This window comes from Cygnus atratus, unplaced genomic scaffold (genome assembly GCF_013377495.2).
Source record: "Cygnus atratus isolate AKBS03 ecotype Queensland, Australia unplaced genomic scaffold, CAtr_DNAZoo_HiC_assembly HiC_scaffold_88, whole genome shotgun sequence".
Classification (NCBI taxonomy): Eukaryota; Metazoa; Chordata; class Aves; order Anseriformes; family Anatidae; genus Cygnus; species Cygnus atratus.
In genome coordinates, this window is record NW_026110213.1 from 1 (window position 1) to 14,274 (window position 14,274).

A 14,274-nucleotide genomic window follows, 5' to 3' on the forward strand; every position below is an offset into this window, starting at 1 on the left:
GCAGCACTGCCTGCGGTGAGACTCAGGGTTGATGAAAAGCTAAATATAAAAACACACGTTGCATTGGCCGGGAATCGAACCCGGGCCTCCCGCGTGGCAGGCGAGAATTCTACCACTGAACCACCAATGCCCCTGTTGTAAGTGGCCGTAACGTAGGAAAAAAAGAAGCTAAAAAATCTTAAATAAAGGACCTTAAAAGCAACTCTACAATAGTATTATATAGTAGGCTCCCTCGCAACAGCGCACTGCTGCTCGTAACGGAAGCGACACCCCCTCCCCACAGCCACACGACCCCCAACCCCCATCTGAACAGCGCCGCCCCGCAGCCTCCCTTTATAGCCCCGCCTCGATCCTGATTGGCTGCGCGCGCACCCGCTGGTGTGGCGGGAGAGCGGCGCGCTCCTCATTGGCCGCCCAGCCGCGAGTGTGCAGCCCGGAGAGGGGAGTCGGTTTGAATTCCGCGCGCTCGGCGCTGATTGGGTGTCTCGCGCGGGAGGGGCGGAGCCCTGCAGGGGATGGCGCCAGTGGCTCCGGGGAGCGGCCAGGAGCGCTCCCGGCCCCGCGGGGCCCCGCTCCGAGCGGCTCCGGCGCCGTTTACCCTGCCCCGCTCCTCCGGAACGCCCCGCCGGGGCTGCTCCACCACCCAGCCCAAGGGAGCCGGGCGGCCCCGGGATAAACCGCGCCGGAGCAGTTTCAGCGCCGTGTCCCCGTCCCTAACTAGCGATCGCTCCGGTAGTGTCTGCCCTCGGGGAACCGGCGGAGCGCCGCCCTCGGTGCTTGCCGCAGCCCCAAGCGGCGGCTGTGCCCCGGCACTGAGCGTGCAGCACGGTTCCCTCTTTTCCCGTGCAACTGATGGGCGCTGAGGGATGCAAAAGGCGCGAGCTGATTGGCCGACGAGCAAACCCTTATTATCCAATCAGAGCCTGCATTCTGGAGCCGCTGTATTTGCATGCAGGGTGTCCCTTTGCGCGGGACCGGCAGCTCCGTCTCAGCCAATGGGAACGCGCAGAGCTGGAGCCGCTCATTTGCATAAGGCCGCTATAAAAGCGGCCCCGCCGGCTCCTCACCTTCACTCGTTCTTTGCTTTCCTGGTGGTGGAGGTGATCACAGCGAAAGCACGATGCCTGAGCCCGCTAAATCAGCGCCTGCCCCTAAGAAGGGCTCCAAGAAGGCGGTGACCAAGACGCAGAAGAAGGGCGACAAGAAGCGGCGGCGCAGCCGCAAGGAGAGTTACTCCATCTATGTGTACAAGGTGCTGAAGCAGGTGCACCCTGACACGGGTATCTCCTCTAAGGCTATGGGGATCATGAATTCCTTCGTCAATGACATCTTTGAGCGCATCGCGGGTGAGGCTTCGCGCCTGGCACATTACAACAAGCGCTCCACCATCACCTCCCGGGAGATCCAGACTGCTGTGCGGCTGTTGCTGCCTGGTGAGCTGGCCAAGCACGCTGTCTCCGAAGGCACCAAGGCGGTCACCAAATACACCAGCTCCAAGTAAAGCGCCTGGACCCAGCTGCAGGACCTGTTCGGCTCAACTCAAAACCCAACGGCTCTTTTCAGAGCCACCCACTTTCTTCCAAAAGAGCTGCTATTGCTTCTGAGCAATATTGCTTCTAAGATACCCACGATATTTTTCTGTGGGTTATAGTAGCTTGCATTATTGTGTGTAAGGTTTGGAGGTAGCTTTAAAAAAGCAACATTTTTCAAGTTATTTTCGAAATACGTTGCTTTCTATCTGCTAGTAGAATCTGCTCTAGGGGCTGCAGTTACAGGGTTGCTGCCTGTTTATAGGAAGCTGATAAACGCTAGGTTGGGGGGTTTCTGCTGAGCCCAAGGTAACGGGATCTAACCGAGCTCGGGCGCGAACATCGCATTCAAACCGCTGCTCTGCTCTGATTGGTCCGCATGGGAGCAAACGTCACTGCGGGGTGGGGGGAGCACAGGGAGCTGCGGTGCGGGTTTCAATCAGGTCCGTCCCTCAGCCTTCAAAAGGCTGGGGGCGGGGATACGGAATTCAGTGGGGGCGTGGCTGGTGGGGGGGGGTGGGGTTGTGTGCTGCAGAAGGCTTTGTTCTGTATCCTATGGCCCCTTGTACGCGGAGGAAAACTTTCCGTTTCTATAGAGGGCTTTATTTTTACTTTAATGCTAGATGCATATAGATGTAGACCGTGCGTGGTGGGAGTTCTGCCTTTAGCTCTCTTTAAGGCTTTATAGAGACCTTTCTGTAAAGTAACCGGTCAGAATTACTTAAGGTCAGAATTTAATGAAGCTTCTCTGAGGCGCTAAAATAAAGCGTTACTTATAGAAAAGCTATTTTTTAGGGATGTGCAACAGATCAATCTAGAAAAACATTATTAATGGATAATCTAGTGTTGTGTTTTGCTGGGGAATGAAGCTGTCATGCTGCTGTTTGCAGCCCTTATTCTTTACCTGGAAAACATGAGAATTCTTCCTGCATCCTGATCAGTGTAATTCTGAGCTGCTGTGCTTCGACTGTGTTTATTCCTTGCTTACAGTCACTACTGTTTCGTGGCAATGAGCTGGGGTCCAGAGTGGCCCATAGCGACCTTGCATGTATGCAGTGCAGGTAATAAAACAAAACAAAAAAAAAAAGTAGAATATGAAGAGGTAAACTGGGATGTGGTTTGGGGGGTTATATAAGTGCAGTTATACTTTTATCCCCTGCTCTAGCCTTTTGGTAACTCTCCACAGTCTGTAAATGCGGTGCCCTAAAGAAATAGCCCTTAGGGAAAGCTTTCGGGTAGATTTCAGCCGCGCGGCGGGATGCAAACAGCGCACGGCCATTGGTCCAACGGATTACGCAGCGGGCCAATCAGCATGCACGCTTTAGAGCCGGCTCAGTGGTGTGGTCGGCGACGCTCCGCGACGAACTGCTCCGCGTGGTGCACTTTCAGCCAATGAAAGCGCGTCAAATGGAGCCGTCATTTGCATAACGTCTCTGTGCGAGCGGCGTCCGCGCATCCCCCGGGTCCCGGCGCCCGTCCTTAAGAAGGCGGGGACGGCGAGAGAGAAGAAGGGAGACGAGAAGCGGCGGCGCAGCCGCAAGCTGAGCTGCTCCATCTTAAGTGTCCGGGGGGCTGCAGCAGGTGCACCCGAGCAGAGCCATTACAAAGCCCCGCAGTGACCGCTGCACCAGCCCTGAATGAGGGGGGCTGGCCCCAATTTCACCCCAATGCCCCCCCCCCCACCCCTTTGGGGCCACCCACGTGTTCGGGCCTTTATTTATAGGAGGTGCTTCCCTGGGGGCCCTTAATAAGGGCTTCTGTTAATGCTTTGGAGTGGTAATGATTTGTTCACCAGGGGTTGAGATCTCTTTCTCAGCCTGACTCCCCTGCTGTGGGTAGCAGAACAGGGGAAGACTCCACCTGATGGAGTGTTAATTAAGATAACAGCCCTGAGATGCTCATTGTAAATCAATTTAAAGCCAATTTAAAAGGGTGCAGTATAGAGGAACACAGTGGCCATGCCTGAGAAGCATGGGGTATTTTCCCCAGGACCCCATTCACCCTTTATTATGAAGGTTGAGGCATCACCTGCATCCCAGCAGGGTCCAAATCCTTTAATCCTAAAGCAATTTATTTCCCCTAGTACAAACAGCAAGTATTATTTCAGAACCTGCTAAATAAAATATGCTTCCAGTCCTCAGCACAGCACCCCTGGCCCCAAACACAGCTCACCCTGATCTTCCAGCTCTTTTCCTGACATGGTGGGTGGCTCTTAAAAGAGCCTTTGGGTTTGAAGAGAGAAAAATCTCAGGGTTCCTTCACAAATCCACTCACTGCTGCTTCACTTGCCCTTGGCCTTGTGGCTCTCTGTTTTCTTGGGCAGCAACACAGCCTGGATATTGGGCAGGACACCACCCTGGGCGATGGTGACACCCCCCAGCAGCTTGTTGAGCTCCTCATCATTGCGCACAGCGAGCTGGAGGTGCCGAGGGATGATGCGCGTCTTCTTGTTGTCCCGAGCAGCGTTACCTGCCAGCTCCAGAATCTCAGCTGTCAAATACTCCATGACAGCAGCCAGGTAAACGGGGGCACCAGCCCCCACACGCTCAGCGTAGTTCCCCTTGCGCAGCAGGCGATGCACGCGGCCCACGGGGAACTGGAGACCGGCGCGGGACGATCGCGACTTCGCCTTAGCCCGGGCCTTGCCCCCCTGCTTCCCGCGCCCCGACATCTCCTGCACCCGACTCACACCGCGACTGAGCGCACCGCGCCCCGGCCCTGTTTTTTTATACCCTGCAGCGGATCGAAACGGCGCCCTCCTATTGGTCACGGTGCCTCTCCCTTGGGGGACCAATAGGAGAGCAGCGCCGCAGATGGGACTACAGGCGGAGCTTCGGAGCTGCGTTTCTTCATGGTGGGCGGGGCGGCGGGGCGTTGGCCAATCAGCGAGCGAGATGAGCGGCGACAGGAGGTTATAAAGCGGGGGTGGATCGCGCGGTGGGGGCCAGTGTGCGGGACTCGGCAGTGGGGCGAAGAGAGCGAGGTTTTTTTTTTTTTTAAACTCATTAAAGCTCCTTCTCGATAAAAAGCATAGCGTGCGGTTAAGCAGAGGCAGCCGGTTCGCCTTTCCGTCTTTTTTTTTTTTTTAATAAGCCTAAAAATTGAAGGCTTTTAAAGTTTCTTCGGTCGTTATTTAGCGGGCAGAAGCATGCTGAGCCGCCCGAGGGCCGGGCTCCGGCCGCGGCTCGCCGTCCGAAAGGCAGCTTCACCGCCCAACGCTTGGTGCTGGGCTGTGATTGGCCGCGCCGCAAGCTGGCGGCCTTCCCATTGGTCGGAGCGAGGCCGGGAGGCGGGAGCTGGAGCATGGGAAAGGGCGGTTCTCACGCAGGTCCGCCCCCGGCCTATATAAGGAAGCTCCGCCCAGCGCCCCCCTCCCGGCAGCGCGGCCCGGTGCGGTCTCGGGGTCGGTTTCCCGTCGGTTTTCGGCACCCCGCTCGCCAACCACGGAACCTTTTTCCCCTTCAAATCTTCAAGCGCCGTATCCCCTTCCCTCCGAACAGAGATAAATTCTTTTTGCCCTTTCCCCTCACTAAACTCCAGGGCGCGCTCGTGCCCTGCCCGAGCGTTCCCATCGCTTTCACTCCAAGCATCCCGTATCGCCGCCAACCTCCCCGCCCCGTGCTTCACGTTTCCAGAGAATCATCGAAACACCCTGAACCGAAACGCTCGACGTTACAACCAGAACTCTCTAAAAGCCATGAGGAGGCGGCAGGAGCACCCAAACCAGAGCCCGGATAGCTCAGTCGGCAGAGCATCAGACTTTTAATCTGAGGGTCCAGGGTTCAAGTCCCTGTTCGGGCGACTATAATTATTTTGCCGGTGGCCTCGCTGGGTCCCTGCCCTCGTCTCTCGTCGCCCCAACCTGGCTCCCGCGGCCCCCGCAGCCTCGGGCCGGGTTCTTTTAGCGGCGGAGGCGCCGCGGGCGGTGGAGCCGTGAGGGGCCTGGCGGGGCTGCCCGCGCGGGCCGGTCCCATGGTGTAATGGTTAGCACTCTGGACTCTGAATCCAGCGATCCGAGTTCAAATCTCGGTGGGACCTTGGAGGTTTCTGGTTTTTTTTTTTTGCGGCCGGCGCCGCCTTTGGTGTTGGGTGTCCCCGAGGGCAATGAGTCCCCCGCTCCTGGCCCTCGGGGACAGCAGAGGAAAGCCCCCGGGGGACTGCGTGTGGTGGCACAAAGCGCTGGGGGCAGAGCCTGGGTGCCACCACGTTTCGGGGGCTGCAGGTGACGTCCCCTGTAGGGCGCCCCGGTGGTGTCCTGGGTTTGGCAACGCCGTGGGGCACCCACGATGGGACACCCAGCACGGGACACCCACCATGGGACACCCGACGTGTGGGGACAACGCTGCGCTGCCCTTAGGGACAGCGTGTGACGCCCCATCACGGACCACGTGTGGCACCCAAAGGGTGACGGCGTGCCACCCCATCGAGTCACCCCCCCGTCTTGGGGACTACGAGTGCAACTCTTTCCTGTCCCCAAGGGGAACTGAGAGTGGCCCTGTGGCCACTCCCTGTCCAGCTCGCTCTTCTGCTCTCGGTGGTGGTGGGACAACTGGGTGCAGCCTTGTAGGGCCTCCCAGTGCCTCCCAGTGCCTCCCAGTGCCGCCGTCCCCAAGCTGCTCCTGCCTCATGGCACCAACGGTGGTGGCTTTCGTCCTCAGTGAGTAACACAGGGGACGTGGTGCTGGGATGGGGGGGGCAGTTTGATGGCCCTGCGTGGGGCCAGGACCCCCGGCAGCAGCCCCCGTGTCCCTTGCAGGTTGGTGGCTGGTGGCACGCAGCAGGGCGCAGCACCGTGAGTACGGGGACAGGGGGGACGGGGACAGCGATGGGGTGGGGGACACGGGGCAAGGGACAGGGGTCTCACCGCCGTGTCCCTGTCCCAGCACGCCAGCCCTTCCTCTCGCTGCACCCCAGCAACGGGGTGGCCCTGGGGGGCAATGTCACCCTGCGGTGCCACCTGCCCCAGCCGGCTCTCTGGGTCCTGCTCTGTCGGGACGAAGTCGAGATTCTGTACCAGTACAGCACCGGGGAGCAGAATACGACCGAGTTCTTCTTTGGGGACGTACAGCGGGAACACGCAGAGAAGTACCAGTGCCAGTACAAGGACAAGGAGACAATGAAGTTGTCGGCGCTGAGTGACCCCGTGGAGCTAGTGGTGACGGGTGAGGGGGACAAGGGGGTGTCCCCGGGGCCGCCCCGACGCCCAGGCGTGTCCCCCTGTCCCCAGGGGTGTCCCATCGCTGTCCCTTCCCTGCGCAGATGCCAGCTTCCCCCCTCCCGGGACGATGCTGAGCCCTAGAGGGGGCGTGGAGACGGGGACCAACGTCACCATCCAGTGCTGGGCAGCCCACGGGGCCACCTTCCTCCTGCATAAGGACGGGTGCTCCCCCCCCAGCCAGCGCCAGGACCCCCAAGAGCAGGACATGGCCACCTTCACCCTCCCCGGGGTGACCCCGGCCGATGCCGGCACCTATAGGTGCTCGTACATCCCCTATGGATACCCCTTTCTGTCCTCGCCCCTCGGGGACAAGGTGACGCTGGAGGTGACACCGGCTTCTGGAGCACCCCGAGGTAAGGGTGAGCCCCCCCCCCCCCCCCACTTCCCCCTCCCCATTTAGGTGCTGAGTTCCACCCCCCCCCACCCCAGTGTCACCCATGGGTGGCTGTGTCACCACTTCCCATCTCCGGGGACGGCTGGGGATGAGGACACTGCAGCATCCGGACCCCCGCAGGCACCGAGGGGGGGTCCCTGGAGGACCCTGGTTGTCGCCGTGGGGGGGGGCTGCGCCGCCACTGCTGCCCTCGTCTTCAGCCTCGGCCTCTTCTTCCTCCTCATCGCCCGGAGACGCCGGAGAAGTGAGAGCTGTGGCAGGGAAGGGGTTAAATGGCTTGGGGACCCCCCCCCCCCCAATGTGTCACCTGTGTTCCTGGGGTCCCCCGTAGCCCCCCCCCAATCCCCGAGCACCCCCTGGGGCTCCCTATGGACCCCCACCCCCGCTGTGGCCAAGGGGACGAGTGGGGGGGGGGTCCCCGCTGTCCCCTGGGGGTGTCCCCAACCTCCTGGGGGCTCCCCAATGTCCCCGAGGGCTGGGGGGGGGGGGGGGGGGCACTGTGTCCCCACGGGAGGGGGGGGGGGATGCTCCCCCCCCCGGCCCCACTCCTGGGGGTCTCTGGCTCTGCAAACATAAAGGTGGGACACCGGCCCCCCCATGCAGGGAGGAGACCCCCCAAGGCCCCCCCATAATCTCCTGCTCCCCCCCCCCCCCCCCCTTTTAGGTGCCTCCCCCCAAGGGCTGGGGGCCACGGAGCTCCAGGTGAGTGCCTGAGTCAGGGCCCCCCCCAGGGGGCCCCAAATCCCGACCTACCCCATGGGACCCCACCTGGACACCCCCAGGGAACCCCAAACCCTGCCCAAGGGGACCCCGAGGTGCCCCAAACCTTACCCGCCCCCCCCCCCCAACTCCATGGGCACCCCCAAATCCCACCCGTGGGGACCCCCAGATCTGCACCACCGGCACCCCCAGACCCCAAACTGAGCCCCCCCAAGCCCCAACCCCCCCCCCCCCAGGCCCCACGGGCACCCCCAAACCCCAACCCATGGGGACCCCAGAGCACACAGAGCCCCCCCCCCCCCCCCAGACCCAAGGGAACCCCCCTGGAGACCCCAAGACCCCACGAGCGCCCCCAAATCGAGTAGCGGGACCCCCAAGCACCACCCATGGGGACCCCCGGGATGCCCCCACCCCCCCCCCCCCCCGCGATCTTGGGACCCCCCCCCCCCGTGTCACCCTGCCTGTCCCCGTGTGTCCCCAGGTGCCCCCCCGTGGCCCGTGGCCCCAGGAGGACAGCGAGCACCTGACCTACGCGGACCTGCGCCCCCCGGCCCCCGGCCCCCCGCGGGTGCTCGCCGCCCCCCAGCCCCCCATTATCTACGCCCAGGTGGGCGCTGGGGGAACCCACTGACACCCCCCCCCCCCCCCAGCGCCCCCCACTCCAATAAAGGCCCAGTCCCAGTTGGGGATCCTCGCCTTGTTCTTGGGGGGCACATGGGGGGGGGGAGCAGACCCCAAATTCCCCCTCTCTGGGTCCCCCTGTTCCCCCCCCAGCCCCCTAAATCCCCTCATGTTCTCTAACAGCCCCCCCAAGCCCCCCCCAAATCCTCTTGGTGCCCCCCAAAACACAAAACCACCCCCCTGGGACTCCCCAGTCCTTCAGGGACACCCCCCCCCCCCAGTCCTTCTTGGGACCCCCTAAACCCTCCTCAAAGCCCCCATGTCCCCACATCCCCCCTCCCAAAAAAAAATCTACACCCTGGGACCCCCAAATCCTCCTTGGCGCCCCCCCCCAAATCCCCACCCAGAGCCCCCCCCCCAAATTCTCCTGGGGTGCATTGTTGCATGCACAACCCCATGGTGGCACACATTTTGGGGACCCCCCCCCCCCCCCCGGGTGCCACCCTGTTGGGGACCCTATCGAGCCCCCCCCCCCCCCCCCCCAGTGCCACCCCCCCAGTTTGGGGACCACAAGTTTTGGGGGTGCCTGGGGGGTCTGGGGGCTCTCCAGGGGGGTTCCCGTGGGTTGGGGGGGGGGCTCTGTGTGCTCTGGGGTCCCCATGGGTCGGGGTTTGGGGGTGCCCATGGGGCCTGGGGGGTTTTTGGGGCTTGGGGGGGCTCAGTTTGGGGTCTGGGGTCCCCGTGGTGCGGATCTGGGGGTCCCCACGGGTGGGATTTGGGGGTGCCCATGGAGTTGGGGGGGGGGTCGGGTAAGGCTTGGGGCACCTCGGGGTCCCCTTGGGCAGGGTTTGGGGTTCCCTGGGGGCGTCCTGGGGGGGGGGGGGTCCAAGCTAGGGAGGTGGACTGGGGGGCAGTGGGGTCCCTCCTAGGGACCCCTGGGGACACGGGGGGGGGGGGGGGGGGCAATTCTCAGGGATATTGGGGAGCCCCCAAGAATTTGGGGACACCCCCAGGGACCCCCGAGGGACCCCCCACTCATCCCCTCGGCCACAGTGGGGGGGGGGGGGGGCCATAGGGAGCCCCAGGGGGTGCTCAGGGATTGGGGGGGGGGGGCTATGGAGGACCCCAGAAATACAGGTGACACATTTGGGGGGGGGGGGGGGGTCCCTAAGCCACTTAACCCCTTCCCTGCCACGGCTCTCACCGCTCTGCATCCGGCATCTCCGGGCGATGAGGAGGAAGAAGAGGCTGAGGCTGAAGGAGAGGGTGGTGGAGGTTTGACCCTGCCTTTTGGGGGAGGATTCCTAATTTTGGAGTTTTTTTTATCTTACCTTTTGGGGAAGGATTCTCGATTTCAGACCATTTTGTCCCGTGTTTTGGGAAGGGTTCCCAATTCCGAACGGTTTTAGCCTGCGTTTTGGGGAAGGATTCCCAGTTCTGGACCATTTCATCCTGTGTTTTGGGAAGGATTCCCAGTTCTGGATGGTTTTATCCTGCCTTTTTGGGGAAGAACTCCCAGTTCTGGATGTTTTTATCCTGCTTTTTGGGGAAGGATTCCCAGTTCTGGACCATTTTATCCTTTTTTTTTTTTTTTTTTTTTTAAGGATTCCCAGTTCCAGATGGTTTATCCTACCTTTTGAGGAAGATTCCCAATTCTGGAGGTTTTTTATTCCACTTTTGGGGGAAGGATTTCCAATTCTGGACCATTTTATCCTTTTTTCTTTAAAAAAAAAAAAAAGGATTTCCAATTCCAGACCATTTTATCTTGTGTTTTGAGAAGGATTCCCAATTCCAGATGGTTTTATCCTACCTTTTGGGGAAGGATTCCCAATTCTGGAGGTTTTTTATCCCAGTTGTTGGGGAAAGATTTCCAACTCCGGACCATTTTATCCTACCTCTTGAGGAAGGATTCCCACTTCTGGATGGTTTCATCCTGCCTTTGGGGGAATGATTCCCAATTCCGGGTGGTTTTATCCTGCCTTTTTGGGGAAGAACTCCCAGTTCTGGATGGTTTTATCCTGCCTTTGGGGGAATGATTCCCAATTCCGGGTGGTTTTATCCCACCTTTTGAGGAAGATTCCCAATTCTGGAGGTTTTTTATTCCACTTTTGGGGGAAGGATTTCCAATTCTGGACCATTTTATGCTTTTTTTTTTTAAAAGAAAAAAAAGGATTTCCAATTCCAGACCATTTTATCTTGTGTTTTGAGAAGGATTCCCAATTCCAGATGGTTTTATCCTACCTTTTGGGGAAGGATTCCCAATTCTGGAGGTTTTTTATCCCAGTTGTTGGGGAAAGATTTCCAACTCCGGACCATTTTATCCTACCTCTTGAGGAAGGATTCCCACTTCTGGATGGTTTCATCCTGCCTTTGGGGGAATGATTCCCAATTCCGGGTGGTTTTATCCTGCCTTTTTGGGGAAGAACTCCCAGTTCTGGATGGTTTTATCCTGCCTTTGGGGGAATGATTCCCAATTCTGGATGGTTTTATCCTACCTTTTGAGGAAGATTCCCAATTCTGGAGGTTTTTTATTCCACTTTTGGGGGAAGGATTTCCAATTCTGGACCATTTTATCCTTTTTTTTTTAAAAGAAAAAAAAGGATTTCCAATTCCAGACCATTTTATCTTGTGTTTTGAGAAGGATTCCCAATTCCAGATGGTTTTATCCTACCTTTTGGGGAAGGATTCCCAATTCTGGAGGTTTTTTATCCCAGTTGTTGGGGAAAGATTTCCAACTCCGGACCATTTTATCCTACCTCTTGAGGAAGGATTCCCACTTCTGGATGGTTTCATCCTGCCTTTGGGGGAATGATTCCCAATTCCGGGTGGTTTTATCCTGCCTTTTTGGGGAAGAACTCCCAGTTCTGGATGGTTTTATCCTGCCTTTGGGGGAATGATTCCCAATTCTGGATGGTTTTATCCTACCTTTTGAGGAAGATTCCCAATTCTGGAGGTTTTTTATTCCACTTTTGGGGGAAGGATTTCCAATTCTGGACCATTTTATCCTTTTTTTTTTAAAGAAAAAAAAGGATTTCCAATTCCAGACCATTTTATCTTGTGTTTTGAGAAGGATTCCCAATTCCAGATGGTTTTATCCTACCTTTTGGGGAAGGATTCCCAATTCTGGAGGTTTTTTATCCCAGTTGTTGGGGAAAGATTTCCAACTCCGGACTATTTTATCCTACCTCTTGCGGAAGGATTCCCACTTCTGGGTGGTTTCATCCTGCCTTTGGGGGAATGATTCCCAATTCCGGGTGGTTTTATCCTGCCTTTTTGGGGAAGAACTCCCAGTTCTGGATGGTTTTATCCTGCCTTTGGGGGAATGATTCCCAATTCTGGATGGTTTTATCCTACCTTTTGAGGAAGATTCCCAATTCTGGAGGTTTTTTATTCCACTTTTGGGGGAAGGATTTCCAATTCTGGACCATTTTATCCTTTTTTTTTTAAAGAAAAAAAAGGATTTCCAATTCCAGACCATTTTATCTTGTGTTTTGAGAAGGATTCCCAATTCCAGATGGTTTTATCCTACCTTTTGGGGAAGGATTCCCAATTCTGGAGGTTTTTTATCCCAGTTTTGGGGGAAAGATTTCCAACTCCAGACCATTTTATCCTACCTCTTGCGGAAGGATTCCCACTTCTGGATGGTTTCATCCTGCCTTTGGGGGAATGATCCCCAATTCCGGGTGGTTTTATCCTGCCTTTTTGGGGAAGAACTCCCAGTTCTGGATGGTTTTATCCTGCCTTTGGGGGAATGATTCCCAATTCCGGGTGGTTTTATCCTACCTTTTGAGGAAGATTCCCAATTCTGGAGGTTTTTTATTCCACTTTTGGGGGAAGGATTTCCAATTCTGGACCATTTTATGCTTTTTTTTTTAAAAGAAAAAAAAGGATTTCCAATTCCAGACCATTTTATCTTGTGTTTTGAGAAGGATTCCCAATTCCAGATGGTTTTATCCTACCTTTTGGGGAAGGATTCCCAATTCTGGAGGTTTTTTATCCCAGTTGTTGGGGAAAGATTTCCAACTCCGGACCATTTTATCCTACCTCTTGAGGAAGGATTCCCACTTCTGGATGGTTTCATCCTGCCTTTGGGGGAATGATTCCCAATTCCGGGTGGTTTTATCCTGCCTTTTTGGGGAAGAACTCCCAGTTCTGGATGGTTTTATCCTGCCTTTGGGGGAATGATTCCCAATTCCGGGTGGTTTTATCCTACCTTTTGAGGAAGATTCCCAATTCTGGAGGTTTTTTATTCCACTTTTGGGGGAAGGATTTCCAATTCTGGACCATTTTATGCTTTTTTTTTTAAAAGAAAAAAAAGGATTTCCAATTCCAGACCATTTTATCTTGTGTTTTGAGAAGGATTCCCAATTCCAGATGGTTTTATCCTACCTTTTGGGGAAGGATTCCCAATTCTGGAGGTTTTTTATCCCAGTTGTTGGGGAAAGATTTCCAACTCCGGACCATTTTATCCTACCTCTTGAGGAAGGATTCCCACTTCTGGATGGTTTCATCCTGCCTTTGGGGGAATGATCCCCAATTCCGGGTGGTTTTATCCTGCCTTTTTGGGGAAGAACTCCCAGTTCTGGATGGTTTTATCCTGCCTTTGGGGGAATGATTCCCAATTCTGGGTGGTTTTATCCTACCTTTTGGGAAAAGATTCCCATTTCTGGAAGCTTTCTCCACCTGAACCCAACAGAACCAACCCCAGGGGACCGGGGCTCGCTGCCGGTGGCGGATCCGGAGCCGTGTAGGCGATGGCCCCGGGTTGCAAAACCTCGAGCACCGCCCAGCACGTTTCACCTGCGTTGCCAAAAACCCTTCGACCCCATAATAATTTTACTGCGAGCGAGGAGCTGGGGTTGCAAATCAGGGCCGAAGGTGAGTGACACAGCGGTGAGGTTGCATTGAACCCGTTTGCTGGTTGCTTTTTTTATTATTATTAATTCGCAGAGAGGTTAAATAACCCTTCAAGATACAGCTTGCCAGGCGCCCACACCCAGTTTAAAGATTTAAATGGGATTTAAATGGCAGAGCCCGGGGCGTTTTTTTGTTGTTGGTGGTGGTGGTGGTGTTTTGTTTTTTTTTTTTCCTGGTCTGGTGATGAAAGAAAACGCGTTTTTGTCACCGTTTGGACAGGGGGTTGTGGGGTGGTGAAATGGGGCCGGTTCCGCCTGGCCAGGTCTGAAAATGCAGCCGGGTTTGCAAGAAATTGGGGGAAAACGAGGAGATTTTGGGGCAGGAGGGTTCTGCATGGGAACAGCAGTAAGGGGAAGGTTGAGAGTGCCGATTGTCCCTTTTTATAATGAGAAGGGAAACGGGGTTTAGGTGGAGGCTGTGGGGGATTTATGGAGGCTTTAGGGGAAATATGGAGGCTTTGGGGGATTTATGGAGGCTATGGGGGATTTATGGAGGTTTTGGGGGATGGATGGAGGCTTTAAGGTGTTCAGTGGAGGTTCACTGGACGTTTTAGGGACTCGATGGAAGCTTTAGGGGCTGGATGGAGTCTTTGGGGACAGGATGGAGGCTTTAGGGGATTGATGGAGGTTTTGAGGGATTGATGGAGGTTTTGGGGTCTGGATGGAGGCTTTGGGGTCTGGTTGGAGGTTTTGGAGGATTGATGGAGGTTTTGGGGGCTGGAGAGAGGCTTTAGGAGGCTGGATGGAGGCTGGATGAAAGCTTTAGGGGCTTGATGGAGGCTTTGGGGACTGGATGGAGGCTTTAGGGGATTGATGGAGGTTTTGGGGGATTGATGGAGGTTTTGGGGTCTGGATGGAGGCTTTAGGGGCTGAATG

At 56.6% G+C, this 14,274-nt stretch overlaps 3 protein-coding genes and 3 non-coding genes across 6 annotated transcripts; 4 read left to right on the forward strand and 2 right to left on the reverse strand.

Moving 5' to 3' along the window:
• Nucleotides 1-59: 59 nt before the first annotated feature.
• Nucleotides 60-130, reverse strand: TRNAG-GCC (transfer RNA glycine (anticodon GCC)). The gene has a single exon. It is a non-coding gene; the product is annotated as a tRNA-Gly (tRNA).
• Nucleotides 131-1,075: 945 nt separating this feature from the next.
• On the forward strand, nt 1,076-1,714 carry LOC118261486 (histone H2B 5). The gene has a single exon (XM_035572343.2). The coding sequence runs from the start codon at nt 1,121-1,123 to the stop codon at nt 1,499-1,501; it is 381 nt and encodes a 126-aa protein (XP_035428236.1). The 5' UTR covers nt 1,076-1,120; the 3' UTR covers nt 1,502-1,714.
• A 1,868-nt stretch (nt 1,715-3,582) lies between these two features.
• LOC118261485 (histone H2A type 2-C-like) lies at nt 3,583-4,357 on the reverse strand. The gene has a single exon (XM_035572342.2). The coding sequence runs from the start codon at nt 4,198-4,200 to the stop codon at nt 3,811-3,813; it is 390 nt and encodes a 129-aa protein (XP_035428235.1). The 5' UTR covers nt 4,201-4,357; the 3' UTR covers nt 3,583-3,810.
• Nucleotides 4,358-5,257: 900 nt separating this feature from the next.
• TRNAK-UUU (transfer RNA lysine (anticodon UUU)) lies at nt 5,258-5,330 on the forward strand. The gene has a single exon. It is a non-coding gene; the product is annotated as a tRNA-Lys (tRNA).
• A 165-nt stretch (nt 5,331-5,495) lies between these two features.
• TRNAQ-CUG (transfer RNA glutamine (anticodon CUG)) lies at nt 5,496-5,567 on the forward strand. Its single transcript has one exon. It is a non-coding gene; the product is annotated as a tRNA-Gln (tRNA).
• Nucleotides 5,568-6,155: 588 nt separating this feature from the next.
• LOC118261484 (leukocyte immunoglobulin-like receptor subfamily B member 2) lies at nt 6,156-8,529 on the forward strand. The gene is given in 8 exon segments (XM_050717010.1): nt 6,156-6,186; nt 6,286-6,321; nt 6,413-6,691; nt 6,789-7,100; nt 7,148-7,154; nt 7,270-7,468; nt 8,343-8,411; nt 8,413-8,529. Coding segments are annotated over 8 exon segments (1,050 nt in total).
• Nucleotides 8,530-14,274: the final 5,745 nt, after the last annotated feature.

Coding starts and splice junctions, on each gene's coding strand:
- LOC118261486 (XM_035572343.2), top strand. CDS start 1,121: ATGCCTGAGCCCGCTAAATCAGCGCCTGCCCCTAAGAAGGGCTCCAAG.
- LOC118261485 (XM_035572342.2), bottom strand. CDS start 4,200: ATGTCGGGGCGCGGGAAGCAGGGGGGCAAGGCCCGGGCTAAGGCGAAG.